This window comes from Patella vulgata, chromosome 1, assembly GCF_932274485.2.
Source record: "Patella vulgata chromosome 1, xgPatVulg1.2, whole genome shotgun sequence".
NCBI lineage: Eukaryota > Metazoa > Mollusca > Gastropoda > Patellidae > Patella > Patella vulgata.
Genome location: NC_065879.2, coordinates 42,994,275 through 43,017,067, shown reverse-complemented (window position 1 = coordinate 43,017,067; position 22,793 = coordinate 42,994,275). Strand labels below are relative to the sequence as shown.

At 34.3% G+C, this 22,793-nt stretch overlaps 1 protein-coding gene and 1 long non-coding RNA gene across 3 annotated transcripts in view; one reads left to right on the top strand and one right to left on the bottom strand.

The window, feature by feature from the left end:
* Window positions 1-509: 509 nt before the first annotated feature.
* LOC126818609 (uncharacterized) lies at window positions 510-8,779 on the bottom strand. Its single transcript, XR_007679295.2, has 3 exons — window positions 8,732-8,779; window positions 4,020-4,083; window positions 510-690 (listed from the first exon to the last, which is right to left on the bottom strand). It is a non-coding gene; the product is annotated as an uncharacterized LOC126818609 (long non-coding RNA).
* Window positions 8,780-11,012: 2,233 nt separating this feature from the next.
* Window positions 11,013-22,793, top strand: part of LOC126818482 (brain mitochondrial carrier protein 1) — a 31,866-nt gene continuing 20,085 nt past the window's right edge. For both annotated transcript variants that reach the window (XM_050545968.2, XM_050546033.2), the window contains exons 1-2: window positions 11,013-11,152; window positions 22,509-22,667. In XM_050545968.2, the coding sequence (XP_050401925.1) occupies window positions 22,604-22,667 (64 nt within the window). In that variant the 5' untranslated portion in view covers window positions 11,013-11,152; window positions 22,509-22,603. The remainder of the gene's footprint in view (window positions 11,153-22,508; window positions 22,668-22,793) is intronic.

Here is a 22,793-nt window from a genome sequence, read left to right as displayed (position 1 = left end):
ACTTGGACTTTAAACTCCATTAATTCATATCCAGGTCGAACCTGATCGGTTGGTGTTACAGAAAAAATTCGCCTACACATTAAATGTTTCCTTCAGAGGAGCCACGGTGGCTCAATGTTCAACCCAGTGTTGACTGACGAAGATTATCATGATAATTATGATTTTCCGGTGTTCCCCTTGTGAATAGTTTAGGAGGGGGGGGGGGGCATGTACACGTGGGAATTTGAAATAAGAGTATTCCGCAGAGCTCCTGTTTGGTCAAAATTTCAAGCCCGGTTAGTACAAAAAAAAACTAGAACGTTAATCCCCATTTCATTTCTTTTCATCAGATTGGCCCCAAATGTGCAGCACTTCCCCATATTGCAGAAAACGTAGCCTTAATTTGTAAAAGAAAAGAGGCATTATAAAAAAAAAAGGTGATTGAAACATGTATAACTTTATTTTTTCTATTTGATCAACATACAATTTGCCTCTTGACAGCCAATATTTATTTTGTTCACCACAACAAATACTGAGGATTCTTTCAACAAAATGTTGCACATAAATTGTCGAGATTACAAATACAAAGTTGCAATTCTGGAGATATGGTAAATGTAACACTTCCTCTGGTATTTCAAATACAGAGATTTTCTTGAATCTTATCGTTAATAATTTTGTACAAAGAAATTCAACTAATTGGAATCCTAGGGCCTGAAAGAATAATGGTAAATATTCGTCTTTAATAAATGAATTTAGTCATAGTGTATGGAGCGGAATTTCCCCCATAATCTAACTCCTAACCTAGTTATGCGTATGCTAATATGCTTACTTCTATGCATATAACTTCTTACCAACACATGTTAGATTGGCTATTTACACATGTAAAAATGCTAATTTATATAACTTATTTTTTAATTATTGCAGTTAGAATTTGTATTTTGTTCTATTTCCATTATTACATTTAATTTATTGTAGTCTGTATAGTTTCGTTAACATTTTGACATTTCACAAATGTTTCGCGGTAAAGCCGTCATAATTCTAAGCTCATTATGGTAACAGATGGCGCTGTTTATTGTATGGAGGCTGATTAGGGACATGTAAAATCTCGCCCTTTTCATAACCCGGCAGATAAAAATCATAAAATATGTTATGTACAAAAGCAAACTGTTGTAGATATTTTTAAAATATATAAATAGGCTTCCCTGTCGTGCATTTTCCAATATACTGATACTGCTATATCGATTGATTTGGCATATTTTGTTTCTAAAAGAACCATAAAATATATAGAAAGAACTCATTACGTCATGCAGTGAATAAATAAATATATAGGTAATGATAAGTTTAGTGTATCTTTTCCCCGCAAATTTATGAAATATTTTTCGCACACAAGTAAAGCATTTTTGATATTTTTTAGCATTCTGTCGGATCAAGCCTCCAAATCATCGTGAGCCGCGGTGGCTCGGTTAGTATGTCCCTGACTCAGTCTCGGGTTTGCTCCCGGTGTTGGAAGAGAAATTCCTTCGGGTTTTTCGGCGTGATTTCCCCTTTTCAGTGGTGCAAGACGGGGTTCCTGGACGTTGGGATTTGAAATAAGAGTAGGCCGTAGCGCGGCTGTCCGTGCAAAATCACCTCACACTGCACACTTTATGGTGTATTCCCGTCTTGATTAGCACAGTTGATGCTGAACGACGGGACGTTAAACTCGATTTCATTTAATTTTCATTTAATTTAAAGATAAATTATGGGAGAATATATAAGCCCAAAGAGCTGACTAATGTAAAGAGAATTTGCTGAAAATTTCAGTTCCCCTCTGAACCGAGAATTTAGCAATTGAATTTGGGCCTAGCTTCAATCATCATTACTAAAGTCGGTACGAAAAAAAAACCATAATCTCGATTATCCATTTTTTGATTTAATCATGAATGGGCGTTAAGCAGCAGATCAGATCCTAATCCAGTAAACATCGCAGGCTAGCATTGACATCGACAGTTGATTATGATCTGGATAAGTTAATTAATGTCTAATTAATAATTTAGATAACATTTCAGACCTAAAGAAAGACGTGCAATAGGCAGATTCAGCTCTTGCATAATGTATGTTAAATTTCCAAATCGTCGGATTAGCCGCTTGAATTGATCTTATTAATCTCATTCCAAAGTTTGGTGTCATAACTAATTGGATAAAGGCCAAACGAATTTGGGTTGGTGTGTGTGTGGGGGGGGGGGGGCGCTTTGCTTTAATTTTATATCTGAATTATCATTTCCTGTTTCTCAATTCAATCTAAAATAAAACAAGATATTGTTTATAAACCAAAACAAACACACAAAATAACTTTGTTTTACTGGTGTATTTCTATATTACTTAAATATTATCAGAATAATTTACTTTTGTACGTAATATATTCTGTTTATCTTTAGAGAAAAAAATAGCCTATTACTTCTCTCAAAAATATCAAGAACGAATATTGCAAAAAAAAGAAGCTAAACAATCGATAAGGCCGTATTAGGGCAAATGCACGAAAAAGTAGCCTATTTATTCATCTGAAAAATATCTAGAGTAATTTGCTTTTGTACGTAAAATATTTTAGTAGTTTTGACAGAAAAATGTCGTCATGTCTGACGGGTAATGAAAAGGGCGAGATTTTACATGTCCCCAATGAGCCACCTTATAATAAACAGCGCCATCTGTTAGCATAATGTGCGTTAAAATTATGACTCCATTTTAACCCGTTATGATAAGTCATAATTCTAACTCTCATTATGGTAACAGGTGCCTTTTTATATAACCCAAAATCACGACAGAAAATTGTGCTATTTTTTTCTCTAAAAGAAAAAATAAAGTATTTTACGTGCAAAAGTAAATTATTCTAAGTTTTTAGAATGGGGTCAATAAGGGCGGTGAATCGTTCGCCCAATCCCTACATACTAACACAAAACCGGTGATTTGGAAATGAAATAAAGTTTAACGTCCTGCTGTTACGCACCTGCGACTGTGCTAATGAAGACGGGCATACGTCATGCAGTGTGCAAATTCTGGGGATTTTGTACGGACAGGGGCGCGATGGTCATCGCGTTCTCGTCCCATTAAGACAGTGTTTCTTGTCAGGCACTGACAGGTGGAAAGCACGCCGGAAAAAATGGGGAACTTTCTCTTCCAACTCCGGGAGCGAACCCGGGACCTTCTGTTAACCGAGCCAGTGACTTACTCACCGAGACACCGCGGCTCCCGATGATTTGGAAGCCTGGCCCGATATAGATTACTTCAATGATATCATACTTTATTTGTGTGCGTAAAGTATTTCATAATTTTGAGGGGAAGAGATAGGCTAAACTAAGCATGACCGATTTATATTGATTAATTCAATTTCATGCATGACGTTTATATTATTCTTTTAGAAAACAAATAGGCCAAAACAATCGACATTTAATTGTTTGTGAAAATGCACGATAAAATAGCCTATTTATTTATCGAAAATAGTTTGGAATAGTTTTTTTTTTGTACGTAAAATATTTGTATTATCTTTGACAAAAAATGTCGTCATGTCTGTCGGGTCAATTGTTCATGTTCCCAATGAGCCACTATACAATTGTAAACAGCGCCGTCTGTTACCAAAATGAGCTTAGAATTATGGCGCCTTTACGGCTTTACCGCTAAACATTTGTAAAATGTCAAAATGTTAACGAAGCTAAACTGCCAACAATAAATTAAAAGTATTCATGGAAATAGAGCAAAATACAAATTCTAACTGCAATATTTAAAAAAATAAGTCATATAAATTAGCATTTTTACATGTGTCAATTTAACAAGTTAGTAAGAAGTTACATGCATAGAAGTAAGCATATTAGCATACGCATAACTAGGTTAGGAGTTAGAATTATGGGGGAAATTCCGCTCCATAATAGTGGACATAAATTAACTAAAATTACAAATTACCACCACTACCACTACAAACTGAAGGCAGTTCTAGATGCAAGTTTTCAACACAATGTCATGAAGTTTCATAATTAATACACCTCCACTGGACACAAACAAGAAATTACCTTATTGTTGACAATGTTAAATCCGAAGCCTCTTTTCTGCTTTTCTTTTCTCAGGACTGCACGTCTAAAATGTTAACAATTGTTATTGTCGATATTATATACATGAAATAAACTTAAATAGGTTTTAATTTCCAATTGAGCTAATAAAAACAGGCAAACGCCATGCAATGAGCTACGAGGGAAATTTTGTCTCGACAGAGGTGCAATGGCCTACTCTTACAGTCAAGCGTTTTTAAATGTGCATACCAATGTGTACAAGGACCTGTTTTTTTTCTGCTATCCGAACGATGTCTATACTACCATGAACTTTCTCAGCCAATGCAGGAATCAAACACAGGATGTCCATGTCAGCGAACCAACACTAATTTACTCACTGAGACTTTGGGGCTCCCAATATTATAGAAATGAAAAGAGGTATAACGTTCTACTGTACTGCTCTGACTCAATCTGATTAAAATACAGATCTATATTTCGTTTCGTTTTTTAAACTTTCGATGGCCTACATGAAGCAATCTGTTTCACAGAGAATTACGAGTCTCGTATAATATCTCTGTCATAGATGACTGCCTTAACACGTGCTGTCACAGCACGCGGTGTGAATCATTGGCTGAATGGCGCGTGCATTGTTTACATAAGACATAACTGCTTCGGAGAGAATGCTGCATTTTAGTCATTTTAATACCCATTTACACTAAATCGGAAATAATTTTTAACTACAAATACGTCAAACGCCTTTATTTATTTTTCCAATATATACAAAAAATGTTTTAGAATTTAATTTGTCGCAGGAAAAAAGTTAATATTTCTAGTTCATTAAGCCGCATCAATGTCATCCTTATCAGTGATTGTCGCGGCCAAGCAAATATTCACTGCGGATCAGTGTGTACATGAAGATCTGATAGGTTATAGCGATAGGTCACGTCAGGGGTCAAAAGACCGACTTATGACCTTATGATGTCAGACATTTGATTAACCAATCAGCATTGATGTTACTAGTGGATTACCCACAGTTCCATGCAAAACACGCCTAAAGCTCGCCGTAACAGACCGTTTCGTTGGCTTATCTCTGACACCATTCAGAACACGAGTTAAATAACAACTCTTCCAGATCCAAGTGTGGTAAAGACCACTGATCTATATAATAACTAGATAACTCATTGGCTGAGATGTGTGAAGTCACCGGAAGTACCAATTCCGCCGCCATGTTACCACTCTCAAAACAGCACAAAACATTGGTTTCTACCGTTGACGTAGTTGTATTTACCTCAAGGTAAACTTCGATAATTAATACCGTTAGTTGTTCTTAAAATAATCATAAATTTTCAAAATTAATTACAAGTTATTCTGAATGAAATGTGCGATAGTTTATGAAAATAAAATAAACAAAAACGTGAAAATCACCGTTTACGTAGGCATGCCTTGGTCTTTCTTTTCATTCATAATCATAATCATAAATATGATCGCATGGATGGTAAATAGACGTAAATCAGTCCTATTATTTTAATGAAACTTTTCAAAACATAGAGGAAGGAAGGAGAAATGAATTCACGGGTGAAAAGAAATTCAAATATAAACAGATCGACTTTATACATTAAGCATTAAGGCCAAACATGCAGCTATTTATAGGCCTACCATAAGGCTATAACTACAGCAGTCATATTTATGTATTTTAAAATATAGTTCTTCAAGTTTTCTTTTCTTTTCCTTTTTTTATATATATATTTCTTCTTTTATATTTATTTATTTGCTATTGACCTTGATTTAAAGAAAAAAGAAATTGGACACGTATTTAGGCCTATAATAGCCTTTTTAAAAAAAATAATCACTACATCCTGGGCTTTTTTCCTCTAGAATTAACTATAAAATTACAGAATAGTAAAGAAGACAATGAGTTAAGGCTTAGCCTATAATAATATAATCCTATATGTATTTTTAAAGAATAAATTTGGACAGTGAATAAACAGTAAAGTATGAGAGGAAAATGGGATATAAGCAGGACTATGCAATGAGTAAGGGTCTTTTAAGAAGAAAATAGGATATAGGCCTAAGCTATGGAAGGTTGTTTTTTTTATCATACAATTACCTAAAGTATCTTTAAACTTTTCAAAAAACAAAATAGCAGCAGCAAAAAAAAAAAAAAAATAAAAAAATAAAAATAAAAAATTCTTGTTACATGCATGTACATGTTGATTATATTTCGTTAATTTTTATTTATTTCCCTTTTGTTTGTTTAAACATCAGTGAAAAAGAAGTAATAAAAGAAGCTAGACACATATCATATACACATAGTCTATAATTCTTTTATTATGTGAATAGCCTATATTTTTTTTATTCTGTCCAACATACCAAAGAAATGACTAACTGGACATCAAATCTTAGTATTTCCCCCTCTAAAATTGACTGTGAAATTACAGAAAAGTAAAGACGAAAATGGTATATAATGTAGGCCTATATATTTGTGAAAAAATAAATTTTGACTATTTTTTATGGGATATAGGCCCATAAAATATAGTTATATAATGTAATCGTATATTTTATTACAAATCAATTTGTGCTTTTATTCTCTCTGAAATTACCATTAAAAAACAGCATTGTAAATAGTAAAGAAGAAAATGTGATATAGGCCTATAATATAAGTAGTTATTTGTTTTAAAAAATAGGATATAGGCCAATACTATAAGTATTTTTAAAAAAAAAAAAATATGATATGGGCCTATAATATAAGTATTCTTTTTAAAAGAAAAATGGATATAGGCCTATGCAATGACAGATGTTTATTAATATAAAGACCCCACAATAAAAATAACTTATATATAGGCCTAAATATCTTTGAACTTTTCTAAAATTACTAGAAATCGGACGCAAATATAGGTCTATATGTGAATAGCCTTTTTTTTAAAATAAAAAAAAGTAAAAACTCAAAAATTACAGATTATACTGACCACAAGACGAAAGAAAAAAAATAACTGGACAATACATCATGGGGTTTTTTTCCTCTAAAATTAACTGTGAAAGTAAAACAAAAGTAAAAGAAGAAAATGGTGTAAGCCCTATATATTCCTAAAGGAAAAATTTGGACTGTTTTGTATTTAATTAACATTGAAATACAGAATTTTAAATAGTAAAGAATAATATGGGATACAGGCTTGTAAAATATAGTTATGTATATTTTTTTAAAAAAAACATGAATTTGTGCTATTTTCTTTGAAATTAACACTGAAAACACAGAATTGTCAATTGTAAAGGAGATAATGGGATACAGGCCTATAATGTAAGTAGTGTTTTTAAAGAATATGATATAGGGCTATAACATTAGTCGGGTTTTTTTTTAAAGAGGAAAATATGATATAGGCCCATGCAGTGAAATGTTTTTATTAAACAATATACAAATTTCCATAATTACAGTAGACTATGAAGAAAATATACGATCCCCCTGAAAAAATTAACTTCTATATCTTTAAACTTTTCTAAAAACGTGATTTTTCGTACAATCAGGGGCCATAATCCATGAAGTTACAGTCCGATACATGCCAATATCGAAAGGAACAAAGATCTTAGGGTGATAAACCTATATTTCAAGTTTCATTGAAATCGGATAAAAATTGTGACCTGTAGACTGTTCACAAATAATTGTGGACGGACGTCCAGACGGACGGACGGACGGACAGGGGCGACGACAATATACGTCTACATGAAAATGTGGGCGTATAAAAAACATGGGGTGGCATCTTGCAGTTACATTTTCGTCAGATGATTTTATATTTTCCAAACAATGACTGATTTAGTATGTATTATTAATAGTAATGGTAATGGTACAAAAGCCCATGCCTTACTCTATAATTTAGTATTTTCAATTGTATATAGAAATTGATAAATTCAGCGTTATAATCTGATTTACGGCAAACTGTATGGTTCGCCTCAAAACGTTTTATGGCCTTCAGCCGATATATTATAATGAGAATGTGCACTTTTAACTATTTTAAGAATACAATCAATGTTGTACCCTTGTGAATTTATTTTATATAAAAACGCCAACAATGTTTTAGACACAATATAACGTTCTGTTGTTAATGTTTTCGTCGAATTTGCTTGTAAACAAAGCGCACACTGATAGTGCAAATAAGAGACTATAAGCACAGAGTATTTTTAGTCTGTGCTATAAGTGCTTCTGGGTGTAGCAAGGCCAAGATGGCGCCCGGACGGTGGCTTCAAGCTACGTCATTGTTGATTGCGTCATGAGCTATTTAGTCATTAGATCAAGGAGTATTAATACTACTAGGTATAGATCATAGAAATATTTCTATAGTATAGATCAGTGAGTAAAGACAAGTAAACGAAATTTTGAACTATAAAAACGAAACGAAATAGGATCTGTGTTTTAACCAGAATGGCTCTGACTGGGCTAATGAAATTTTGCCCAGACAACGGCGCTAAGGTCTACTCTTATATCCAATTCCAACTGGCAAGGGAACTTTTACGTGCACGTCAATGTGTACACGAGACCTCGGTTATTCTTTCTATCCCAACGACTAGGCAGCTGTCCTTGCCAGGCCATATGTTCTGCACCACTCACTGACAAGGGGAAACCACGCCGGAAAATCAAGATGAATTTTCTTGGTCAACACCGGGAACAAACAACGGGCACTAAAATTTATTATTTTTAGTATGTAAGCTGAATTGTTGTCAAAGGTTAAAACCATTTAATTACGTACCAATTTCTACTTTGGCATTAGACTTTTCAATAGACTATCAGAGCATCATCCTGAAGAAAAAATCAAAATAGAACAAAATTAAAATGTAAATAAATGAAGCCTTATTTATAAAGATGCATTATGTTACTTAGACTAAAGCTAATTTTGCTTAATGCAGATCGTTACGTAGTAGTTATTAGCACACTTTCCGAGGTGTATCGGTGAATATCAGGACAGTTTTGGTCGAGGGGCTCAGCCGAGGCGGCTCCCGACCAAAACTGTCCCGATACACCGAGGAAAGGTGCTAATAAGTTACTTACATCACATTTCTATCGAGTATTGTGAAGCAAAATGTGAAAAATAGTATTTATTATCGAGTCGTTTCAACCGAAAAGTGACAAATACTTTCTGTTCTTTCATTATTTATCCCTTTCTGAGCCTCACGTTACCTTTCATGGTAGAATGATTTCGCAGTGGAGAGACGACCTGAGTAGTATTTACACCTGCGTCTCGCTATGATACTCTGAGCGTAAAACAATCACGTGTTTGTTTAGACCACATCGTCAAAACAATGTCTATGGCGTAGAGGACTGTGGTATTATTAAATGTAGTGTAAAGGAAATGCGAAACGTGGTCATTCCTGGTGAAAGTATGCATCGGCGGATGGTTCTTCCGTTGAAATTTATTTGTAATAAAGTTTATGACTTTCTAGGCGTTTTTTTTTCATCCTGCTTATTTTCAATGCCTGTGAAGTGTCCAGCAAGAGAACTGCGCCTTCTATCATCACAATTAATTAAAATAATTATTCAATATTCTAATTTATATATTTTGCATATTAATATAAATCAAACCAAATTATGAAATAGATGCCAATTGGTATGTATAATAATTGATTTTTGTAATATGTTGTTATGTTAATGTCATTGTATATGTTTTTGAACTGCCATGTAGTTCCCCCCCCCCCCCATTTTGTTTTGTTACTATGATTTTGACTAGTTGTTTCATGTAAATTGGTTAGAGCCTCGTTATCAATTGCGATCTGGGTCGGACTAAACGTCCGCTACATATTGCTTGATAGATATCTAAAACGGTATAAAAGTATCCGTGTATCAGAAATGATCAGTACTCTTTCTGTACATTTCTGATACACGGATACTTTTAAGCATGTATTGCAATTAAACAGGACAGTTTTATCAAAGGTTGCAAGTGGCAACGAGTAGAAGTGGGATGTAAATTTATTCATTTGCCAAGCCCATGGCATTAGCCTATCAAGTCCCTAGTCCCATCAGCCATGACCCCTGTCGATGATAATACAGTGCCAAATCACATTTGATATCTTGATAACATTACAAATTAGTTGAAAATAAAAATAAGTTGGGCTTTTAACTTTAACGCCTTATGGCCACCCTTCAAGTATCGGCATACCATACCATGGCATATTACTTATGAAGACCTACTCAGAAAAAAAATGTCAACATTTGTTACCAGGCCTAGATTTCGAAACCTCCAAAATAAAGTTTCTTCCATGATTTCTGCCCGAAAAGCCGACAGATTTACAATACGGACTGGACTACAAGTTTGGTAGTTGCAACTAAATGGAAATCACATTTTGACAAATGAAAAATGTAATTTAATTAGCAAAATGAAATGAAATGGGGTTTAACGTCCTACTGTTCTTCTCAGACTGGGATAATGAAGATGGGCATCCTACAGTGTGCAATGAGGGAAATTTTGCCCGAGCAGCGGCACTATGGCCTATATATATACTCTTAGGCTATTATATCGAATTCCGACTGCCAAGGGATCCTTTACGTGCACGCCAATGTATAGACGGGACCTAGGATTTTCGTCCTTTCCGGAAGACTAGACAGTTGTCCTTGTCAGGCCCTCCGTCCACCACCACTGACAAAGGGAAACCACGTCGGAAAATCACGATGAACTTTCTCGTCCAATGACCAATCATGCGTAATTTGGCAAAACATAAATAATAGGCCTACTTATCGATGCATTGAAATTCCTGATCTTTCGTGATATATTATTTGTGTCGTCGCGTATACTTCTGTCGCTTTAATATATTTCTCGGCTTCCTGATCGAATTAAACATCTTGTCCGACTTGTCTTTTGGCAAGTGCTATCGGATCGCCATTTCGCTATTTGATTGTCATGTGTAGAAAGCGACCTTCACCGATCATGTCAAGGCGTGGTTATGCTTTTTAATTCCCGCCTACAAATACGTTAGAATTTCTGCTCAACTAGCTATTGGTAGCTCCTCCCCTTTTTGGTATTTCGCCAGATACGATATAGCATCAACCCAAGATTGAGTTCACTGTGCCAGACCATAGCCAGACGAACGAGTCATTGAAGACTATAGTGCAGTTCACGTTATGTAGCCTACTGTTTAGTTATATTATTACCAAACAAATTCTGCATTACTTTTGACAGGTGAATATGTTACTTATTATTTTAAATATCTCTTACAGTAAAATGTTGGGTTATCTTCCGCCAAAAGAATTGAAATGAATTCGCCACGTGATCCGGCGAGGTGTGAAAAAACAAGACTGGAGGCTGAAAAAAAATTAATGTACGCGCACGCAGTAGATTTTTCAGACTGATCATACTGATGTCAGTGATTTGATAAGACATTATTGGTATTTAATATTAATACGCATTTTATGTTTTGAACAAACAAAAGTTTGATTTGTTTAGGACAAAACTATCGTAACATCTAAGATAGATTAAGAAAAGTAAGATGGAATGTTGTATAACACGACGTGGTTGTTGAGCACGAGGACGTGCGGTGTTGCCTGTTGGTTTGATTAGTGTTGCACGTGCAGGATTTATTGACAGTGTAACAGCAGTAACGGTAGACTAGAATATATCACTCTGTTCTCTAAAAGTTATCAATGGGGAAATTGTACCATTTATTTACTTTTCACTGTACTTATTTAGACTTCTAAATGTATTACTATTCGGGCTACGAATGCAAAATTCATTTATTTATAAATAAGCCTATATTATTTGATAAAGCTACATTTAAATAGCATAAAACTGTTTTCAGATTGAAGATATCTTAATTAGAAGCCAAGATATGAACATTTATGTTCGGTACATCGGGGTACTTTTTTGTCTAAAATTTTATATAGAGAAAATTAAAATACACTGAAAGGTCACAGGGGTCAATGACACAAAATTCCGGAATTAACAAACTATTTTATCGCAAACCAAAAAAACCTAAAAACTGAACAAATGTCATCATTCAACATATCAAACTGAAGCAAATCTAAACAGCAATTCAAAAATAACACTTTTGCACTTCTAAAACCATTACAGTAATAACAGACCAGACAAATATAACTTAGGATTAAAAACAAATTCAAAAAGTATCATGTTTAAAGGAGCTAAATCGCTAACATTTGGGACCTAGAAATTCACAAAAGTGGGTCGCAACGCATATAATACTGTAATATGAATGTATATAAACTGAATTACATTCAATGGTTTCCGTTTTTACTCCAATGTCAAATCAGTTATGTTCGGCGAAATAAGTCAGCAGTCTCAAGCGAGTGCAAATTTCTAGCGTCTAGTTATTCTAGTCTACATAACTCCATTTGATTTGGTGCAATGTGTCTAGCCTCGTCCCTCGAGTCTCTCAATACAACTGGGGCTGAAGCGCATTATGGTACACAATTCGTGTACCAATGTTAAAAAAATTATTTTATCTTAAATATCGGATATCAGAAGCTCATCTTTTCCCGGTAAGTTTACATCATCAATGTTGATTTAAATTGACCAATAATTCGTGTTTTCGATGTCGAAGATTTTGGATGATTTTGAGTTACGGACTTAGGTCCTTTAAAAGTATATTCTGTGATAGAAAGGTCATGCAATGTTCCATTAGCAATTTAGCAAAGGGAGGTAATCGTACAGAGTTCACTCCACTTAGAGTTTAGACCACAAAAGATCATCAGAAAGCTGAATATTTCTGAAAAATAACAAAAGACTTGAAACAATCATACAAAAGATGGAATTATATGTGTTAGCAATATGTAAACGGTATACATTTGCTGGACATGACAACTTTGCTTCGTGTTATTGCCAATGCTCTTGCCAAACACAGGTTTTGAGAGAAAAAACATACAAATTGCTCCTTTTATCGAAAGCTTGTAAACAGTCTTAAGACAAGAATGGGCCTAATTATGCATGAGGTTCGTCAAGTCCTGCATGTAGTCATGTACCTTAGATCAGCTTTTCACCTACATGTACTTTCAGTACATTGTAGTATTCTACCTTACGAAAGTTCATCATTGACATGCTGAATCGTTGTAGAATAATTATTGGAAGATTGCCAAGCTGGTATTACCATTTGATTTCCTGGTATTATATTGTACTTGTCTGCAAGAAAATTTGGCAGTGAGACATTTTGAATAGGAATTAGATTAGGTAATTAGATTTACCATTTGTCTTTAATAGTTTAAATAAGAATAAAAAATATTATAATCTGATCAACTTATATTACCTTAGAATAAATACAGTATCAATGAAATAAGGACGCTTAAAATAGGGTTCACGTAATGATTTTACTTGCTTCTATTGAGTAGTTTGAGAGACTCTAAATCACGCAGATGTAGAGAGGAAAAACACACAAATTTTGAATGTCTGCGTAGTTTTACGCAACTCGAAATTGATCCACTGTTGAGTTCGAATTTGTAAAGAATTGGACCAAAACTGTCCCTCGTACGCAAATGGTTTATCAAGGTTGTGAACCCTCTAGCGGTCACAATTTTGATCCGATTTTGATGAATTTTGAAATACATGTTTATAACACAAAATCTTGGTTCCTTTCGATATTCGTGCATATCGGATTTAAAAAAAACAACCTTTCAAATATATCTCTATTACACCGTAATGTCGGTTTAGCTCGTATGGCATGAAAATCGGCCCAAAACTGTCGGACAAAATGGCCTCCCCTCAGACGCAAATAGTGTAAATATGTGGTATATCAAGGTTGTGGTCCCTCTAGAGGCCACAATTTTGATCCGATTTTGATGAAACTTGAAATATATGTTTATAACCCAAAGATCTTGGTTCCTTTCCATATGGTTCCTGAATTATGGCCCTTGATTGTACGAAAAATCTCATTTTTAGCTTGTGTTCCCTGTGAAAATCGGACCAAAATGGTTGCCCCTCGTACACAAATAGTGTAAATATATGGTATGTCAGTTACCGCACTAGACATTCGTCAATTTGCCAAATATCAATAATTCTTTTTTGAATGAATTTTAGAAGGTATTTTCGAAAAACTTATAATTTTAATCTTAAAATTGTCTAGTTCAACACTTCTTTCGATTGACTCAATGTAGTGTCTATTTTTAGTACATTAATTGACTCTAGTCTCAATCTTGCAAGTGGCAAATTAGTCAATGGTTATGCATTTTTACTACCGTCATCCGCAAAGCACATTATTAACGAAACGGCAGATACAACTTCTACTTCTTCTAGAATATTACTGACGGCGACAATGTGAATCTGTTTGATGTGATGAGGAGTGTACGAGTGACACTTGTGTGACAGAATCTCATTTTTGGTTGCCTGCATCCTCGCAAATGTGAACTTTCGGAGAGTTTAAGGAATGAAATAAAACTCTTGTGCATTGAATAAATGCATATTCAATATTTATTTTTCATTAACAAACACATGAATAGAAATATAATATTTGGCTTCAAATTTCTGAATTAGCTAATAAAATTTTGATATTGCTAAAGGTTTTAAGAGTCTAGGGCGGTTACTGGTATATCAACAATCTAATAAGAATACAGATCTATATTTCGTTTCTTTTTATACTTTCGATGGTCTACACTACACGAAGCGGTCATAATTTTAAAAAACGTTTGAATATATCACTGTTACACCCTAAGGATGGTTGAGTTCAAATTTCGTAAAAATAGGACCAAAACTGACAGCCAAAATGGCCGCTCCTCGTACTCAAATAGTGTAAAAATATGGTATGTGAATGTTGTGGATCCTCTAGAGGTCACAATTTTCTTCTAATTTTGATGAAACTTGAAATGCATGTTTATAAACCCACAGATCTTGGTTTCTTTCGATATTTGCGCTTATCAGATCGTATCTTCCTGAATTATGGCCCTTGACTGTACAAAATTAGAGGTCACAGTTTTTATCCGTTACACACTAAGATCTTGGTTCCTTTTGATTATCGCGCATATCCGAACGTAACTTCCTGGATTATGACCCCTGATTGTTCGAAAAATCACATTTTTAGCTTGCAGATTATATAGAGGTCACAATTTCTTTTAGGATTTTAAAAACCGTTAAAATATCACCTTTCCACCATAATGATCGCATCTTCCTGAATTATGGCCCTTGACTGTACAAACTTAGAGGTCACAGTTTTTATCCGTTACACACTAAGGTCTTAGTTCCTGTTGATTATCGCGCATATCCGAACGTAACTTCCTGGATTATGACCCCTGATTGTTCGAAAAATCACATTTTTAGCTTGCAGATTCTCTAGAGGTCACAATTTTTTTTCGGATTTTAAAAACCGTTTAAATATCACCTTTCCACCATAATGAAGGTTGAATTCGAAATTCGGGAAAATTGAAATGGAACTGCCCAACAAAATGGCCGCTCTTTGTACGTAAATTGTGTAAAAGTATTTAATACAAAGGTTGTGACCCCTCTAAGAGGTCACAATTTTTATCCGATTTTGATGAAACTTGAAATGTATGTTCATAACCCGAAGATCTTGGTTCCTTTCAATATTCGCGCCTAACAGACCATATCTTCCTGGATTATGGCCCCTGATTGTACAAAAAAATCAATTTTTTTTAGCTCATTCTCTGTCCATCTCTTGCAAAATGTGGGTATATCTTGCATGGCAACCACTTGTTTCTATGTGTCTATGTGTGTTGCCTACAGGCCAAGAATTTAATGGGTCGTCTTTGAACTTGGAATATATATTCCTTATAGCCTAAGGATGACAACTGCATTTCCCACCCCCCAGGGGTAGAGCCACGCCCAATTTTTGTATTTATCGTCTATAACTTATAAGCTGCAATTCTGAATGGATCATCTTGGAACTTTGCATATCTATTCCTTACCGTAAAGACAGCAACTATTTACTATGGTGCATGCCCCAACCCTCTGGGGCAGTGTCACGCCCACTTTTTTGTTAATATTTTGTCTGTAAATTTGGCAAAACAAACCCAACGCTTAGCCTTCTTTGCCTCTTGTCATATTACAGTCATTTCATATTTCATTCTCTTCATTTTAAAAAGTACCATATCAATCAAAGTAGGAATGTGGACGTATATTGCAGTGTTAGCGATGCTCTTGTACTTTTTTTTTTTTTTTTAGCTTGTTCTCTATCCATCTCTTGCAAAAAGTGGGCGTATCAGGCCTGGCAACCGCTGGTCTTATTTACATTCTTTAATAATTACATTACTCTGGATTGGGTCATGTGGTTTTAATAATTTGAATGTTAATGCCTGTTTTCTGATGTAAGAAACAGGAGAATATAATACATGATATACTTATTTGTCAAACATAGTATTTAGTGAAATCTTCAATAAAAGAAATATTAGGGAAGACATGATAATCAATTCCGCTAATTTTAAGGTAGCAGGAAATGTTACGTAATCAATTTAACTAATAATGTTATCTAAATTATCAATTAGACATTAATTAACTTATCCAGGCCATAATAAACTCTCGATGTCAAGGCTAGCCTTCGATGTTGGCTGGATTAGATTCCTATATGCCGCTAACGGCAAATGTTAATTAAATCAAAAAAAGTGGATAATCAAGACTATGCTGTTTATATTAATGATTTTAGTAATGATGACCGAGACTATGCAAAAACTTACCCGCTTCTTTCTCGGCTTATAGTGGATCAATTTGACTGAAATTTTCAGCAAATTACCTTTACACTATCTAGTTTTTAACTATTATAGCGAGAACTGCCATCTCTTTATCTTATCTCCCATAATGTATCTTTAAATATTGGATGTCAGAAGCCCATCTTTTCCCGGTAAGACTTGGCTACTTTAAATTCAAACTAAGAGTCTAGGCAATATCGTCACTGTTTGGGCAAAAATTTATATCATGGGTCACTGCATGGTGTACATGTATGCCCCACCTCGTTAGCCCAGTTGGAGCAGAAAAGTAGGTCATTAAAACTTCTATTTCATTTTTAAGATTATGGTGGAATTGTACAGTGTATGATGTACATGTAGAACTTCTTTATAATGAAGTCGCTCACAATATACATGTACTGTTTATTACTGGTACGCAAAATAGTTTATAAAACTTGTATAGTACAATGTATAAGAGTTGATCTATTCAATTCCTACATGTATATAATTCATACGTCAGTTTCTCAGTGAACCATATCATGTTGAATTAAACTTTAGTCTACTGGTATATATTTTTGATTTATTAACCTAAAACTGATCAGGTTGATTGATTTCCTTCAATGTACTTTGTGCTTTATATTTTTACAGTTGGTCCCACTGTCCCATAAGATCTAACAGGAATACATTAACCAATATCTACACATTTTTTTTTGTCCCCCGCCTTTCGAAGAAAGCAGGGGACTATTAAAATGGGTTCGTCCGTCTGTCTGTCTGTCTGTCCGTCTGTCTGTCCGTCACACTTTTTGGGACACAATAACTCTCTTCCTAATTGAGCTAGAATGTTCAAACTTGGTGTATGTGTTTATTAGGTCAATGCCTTGATGGAGTTCGAAGATGAGCATTTTCCGCTTAGGGTAAGCAGAGATAAGCAATTTGATTGGTTGATACTTTGGGGCACGATAACTCTCTGCCTAATTGAGCTAGAATGTTCAAACTTGGTGTATGTGTTGATTAGGTCAATGCCTTGATGGAGTTCGAAGATGAGCATTTTCCGCTTAGGGTAAGCAGAGATAAGCAATTTGATTGGTTGATGCTTTCGGACACGATAACTTTAGTTCTAATTAAGTGAGATTGATGAAACTTGGTGTATAGTTTCATTACATCAATACCTTGACTAAGTTCAATCATGAGCATTTTCTACTCAGGCTAAGCAGAGCGATAAGCAATTTGATTGGTCGAGACATTGGAACACAATAATTCACATTCTAATTGATGTAGAATGTTCAAACTTGGTGTAGGCTTTCATTAGGTGAATGCCTTGATGGAGTTCAATGATGAACATTGTATGCTTACGGTAAGCAGAGATAAGCAATCTGATTGGTTGATGCTTTGGGGCATGATAACTTTGAGAGAGATGAAACTCCGAATATAGATTCATTATATCATTACCTTGACTAAGTTCAATGGTGAAAATTTTCTGCTAAGGCTAAGGAGCAATAAGCAATTTAATTGATTGGTCAAGACTTTGGAACATAATAACTCTGCTTTTAATTGAGGTAGAATGTTTAAACTTGATGTAGATGTTCATTAGGTGAATGTCTTGACTAAGTTCAATGATTAACATTTCGAGCTGAAGCCAAGCAGAGCTTATCAGTTTCATAATCTTGATTCTATTTGATAGACAGTGATGAAACTTAGTCTATAGTTTAACTGTTCGATACTTTTGAAAAAAATAAATGTTCTATTAATTAATACGTGTCATCTAATTATTTTGCTATTTCGGCGGGGGACATCAGCCTCACTGTTGGCTTGTTCACAAGGTTTCAGCGTCAGGTCACATGAAAAATTAATTAGGTTAGTGTTATGACTGTTAAGCTGACAAAAACTACCCCATGTGCACAGAGTAGGTATTAAATTGTTTATCAGGATTACCCTTTAAGTAGCTGTTGATTAAAAATCAATTTATACATATGTATTTTGTAAGCTTTTATTAAATCCATGTGACAGTATCAATTATTCATGTAGATATATTGTGAATTAAATTAGATTAAGCTTCCATTTACTGCAATGAAATTTGTAACACACCTTCTGATTAACAAGTTACTTGAAATACAGAAATTAGATTAATTAAGATTTTTATAAGCCCACATTTTCATGTGGACGTATATTGTCGTTGCCCCTGTCCGTCCACAATTGTTTTTGGACACTCTACAGGTCACAATTCTTATCCGATTTCAATGAAACTTGAAATATAGGTTTATCTCCCTAAGATCTTTGGTTCCTTTCGATATTGGCATGTATCGGACTGTAACTTCATGGATTATGGCCCCTGATTGTAGCTTGTGGACCCTATAGAGGTCACAATTTTTATCCGATTTTGTTGAAACTTGAAATATAGGTTTATAACCCAATGATCTCAATTCCTTTCAATATTCGTGCATATCAGACCGTAACCTCCTGAATTATGATTGTACAAAAAATCACGTTTTTAGCTTGAGGTGCCTCTAGAGGTCACAATTATTATCCAATTTAAAAAAAAAAAAACTTTGAATATATCACCGTTCCACCGTAATTTTTGGCTGAGTTCGTATTTCGTGAAAATCGGACTAAAACTGCTGGACAAAATGTCCGCCCCTCGTACGCAAGTAGTGTAATAACATCTGTGGACCCTCTAGAGGTCACAATTTTGATCTGATTTTGATGAAACTTGAAATTCATGTTTATAACCCAAAGATATTGGTTCCTTTCGATGTTAGCGTGTATCGGATCATAAGTTTCTGAACTATGGCCCCAGATTGTACGAAAAATCGTGTTTTTAGCTTGTGGACCCTATAGCGGTCATAATTTTTATCCGATTTAAAAAAACGTTTGAATATATCACCGTTACACCGTAATTTAGTTCGGATTTTAAAAACCATTTAAATATATCACCATTTCACCATGTCCGCTCTTTGTACGCAAATTGTGTAAAAGTATGCAATACGAAGGTTGTGGACCCTCTAGAGTCACAATTTTTTTCCGATTTCGATGAAATTTAAACACATCTTTATATCCCAAATATCTCAGTCCCTTTTGATATTTGTGAATTTCAGACCATAACTTTCTGGATTATTGCCCCTGTTTGTATCCCGTTTGTTTTTAGCTTTTTCTCTATCCATCTCTTGCAAAATATGGGTGTATCCTGCCCGGCAGCCGCTGGTTAATATACAATCGGAGATAAGACATACAGGTGTTTACTGCTGTGCTATATCTTTGTTCAGAATTTCTGTTTTTGATACATTTTTATACGCCCACATTGAAATGTGTTCGTAGATTGTTGTCGCCCCTGTCGACCGTAATTGTGGATGCTCTAGGGACTAAAGTTAATATCCGATTGACTTTAAATTTATACACAGTGTTAAGGTCATGAGACGAAGAAGCCTATTGATTTTCAGCGATTTCAGATAATTACTGCCAGAGTTATGGCCCTTGATCACTTTGAAAAATCTTGTGGACGCTATAGGGGCTAAAGTTAATATCCGATTGATTTTAAATTTATACAGTATTTACGGTCATGAGACGAAGAAGTCTATTCATTTTCATTGATTTTCGATAATTACTGCCAGAGTTATAGCCCTTGATCACTTCAAAAAATCTTGTGGATGCTCTAGAGGCCAAAGTTAATATTCAATTGACTTTAAATTTATACACAGTGTTTAAGGTCATGAGACAAAGAAGTCTATTCATTTTCGATAATTACTGCCAGAGTTATGCCCTTGATCACTTGTGGCTGCTTTAGAGACCATACAGAGTTTAAGGTCTTGAGACGAACAAGTATTTTGATTTTTTTTTCAATGATATTTGGTAACTTGAACAGCTAAATCCATGGTATTAAATGTTTTGTATACTAAACGTTAGCATGGGCCAAACAAATTCTAATGATTTTCTGATAATTACTGAGTTGTTACTCTTAATCAGATTTTAGTGTATTATAAATGTTTTATTGCCGACAAAAAAATATGCGACAACTCATGTTGACTGCCTGGACGATTTAGCTGCTGTGGACGTATATTTCGTTGCCTGGCAACCTATCTTTTTGTGACATACGAACAACTAGGTCATTTAAATTTATACACAGAGTTTAAGATCTTGAGACGAACAAGTACCGGTATATTGATTTTCAATGAATTTTTATGACTTGAACAGCTAAATCCATGATATTAAAAGTTTTGTATACGTTAGCATGGGGCAGAACTTTATAAAAACCAAACAAATTCTAATGGTTTTCTGATAATTACTTCATAAGTTGTTACTCTTAATCAGATTTTAGTGTATTATAAATGTTTCATTACCGATAAAAGTAAAAATATGTGACAACACTTGTTGACTGCCTGGACGATTTAGCTGCTGTTGGCGTATGTTTCGTTGCCTTGCAACCTATCTTTTTCTCAATTGGAGCTTGTTTACAGACTTTTCATTTAATCACTGAGACAAACTTGTGCAGGTTTCGCTCACATACCCGCTTCCATTAAATTGTTTTAGTTTCATTTGTATAAGGTTGCGTATAATAATCTACTCTGTGTATACACTGTGGCCTATCTATGTACCTATTTAATTGTGAGCTATGTTCTTGTATGATTTGTTCGGTGTGTATCTTGTTGCCAATATTGTATGTTTGTATGTCACTTGTAAGGCATGTACCTGGTACATGTAATAACCCTTTTATACTTGGGAACCAGTAAAAATAAGAGATATATTTCGAGGACCTGTATGGCAGAAATGAAAAACATGTGTACATGTACGGTACAACAGGTATATAATATAGTATTTTGTGAACTGTATAGTTTTGAAATGTAATACTTTGAATTGAAAATTCTGTAACTAATAATAAGAAACACTCTCATGGTGTCAGTGATCAATGGCTCATTCATAGATATTGGTTTTCCTGCTTTAACAATCCCATCTCGTACAGATGATATTTGAAATCTTGGTTATTATCAAGCCATTATCGACCCTATGTTAAAGATTATATTCTGTAATAGTTCTATATAGGGATGTCTATTTTCCTACAGAAAATCAATACTAGCTCCATTCACTTTAGTTATAATGAATCACTCTAGCTTTTTCTCTATCTAACATTTGGTTTGGAAATTACATTTTGTTGTCACGACATTTCTGTCCTACAACAAGTCCATTAAGTGTGATGTGGTGATTTACATTCTCCTAAAAATCTTTATAAGGTTTGATACCAGTAATGAGCTTCCATTACTCAAGGAAAAGGAAACTTAATTATTTTCGCCAGCAGCTCTTTGTGCGACACTTAAAGTTTGGTGTTATATACATAATGCATACGTACATACTATACCTACATGTAGAGTGTTAAATTGTATCGCACTACAACAGGTACTGTATAATTAAAAGATAATCGCTATATTATTTAAAGTTGTATTCCTTTAATAGGTTTGGCTTGTAATTAATTTATATTGTGATACATTTGGGGAATTACAAAGAAAATAATCTTTAGTGACTGTCATTAATACCTTGGCTTATTAATCAATGATGGTGATTAAATTATAAGAATAAATAAGATTGTTTCAAAATGTTTGTTTTCCTGTACCTGAAGACCTTTATTTTTCATTTCTAGAAGTTTAACACTCAGAAAAATTGAATTGGGGAGGGGGTGAATGATGTGAAAAGCTGAAAAAGACCCAGGTAGATGTTATTTCAGACAGGATACTGAATATTTAGCTTGAAACAGTATTGACATCAATGTATACAGTTTTCATGTATATGTGTAGATTTGTATATTGTTCACATAAACGAGGTTGTAATCATTTCAATTATTTAAATTGGACAGTGATTATATTTACTAGTCTTATTAGAGACTGTTAAACTTGAAACTGCATTAACATCAAACTATAGATGTTTGTGTTTTTATATTTCAGATTAAAGAAGGGAAGTACCGATTAAGGATTTATCTCTCATCATTGAGGGACTAGAAGAAGAATCCTTTCAACAACATTCCTCTAAAACCAATACAATGGGTCCTAATGATTGGAGACCCTTTGTATATGGTGGTCTGGCTTCAATGACAGCAGAATGTGGTAAGTGCAGAGTTTCTCCCTACTGCCCATTTGTTCGCTATCTGTAAAGTTTAGTTTACAAAGTTATTTCACTTGAAATATTGAAAGAGAGAGATATATATCATTACGATGGTCATCAGTTCTGGC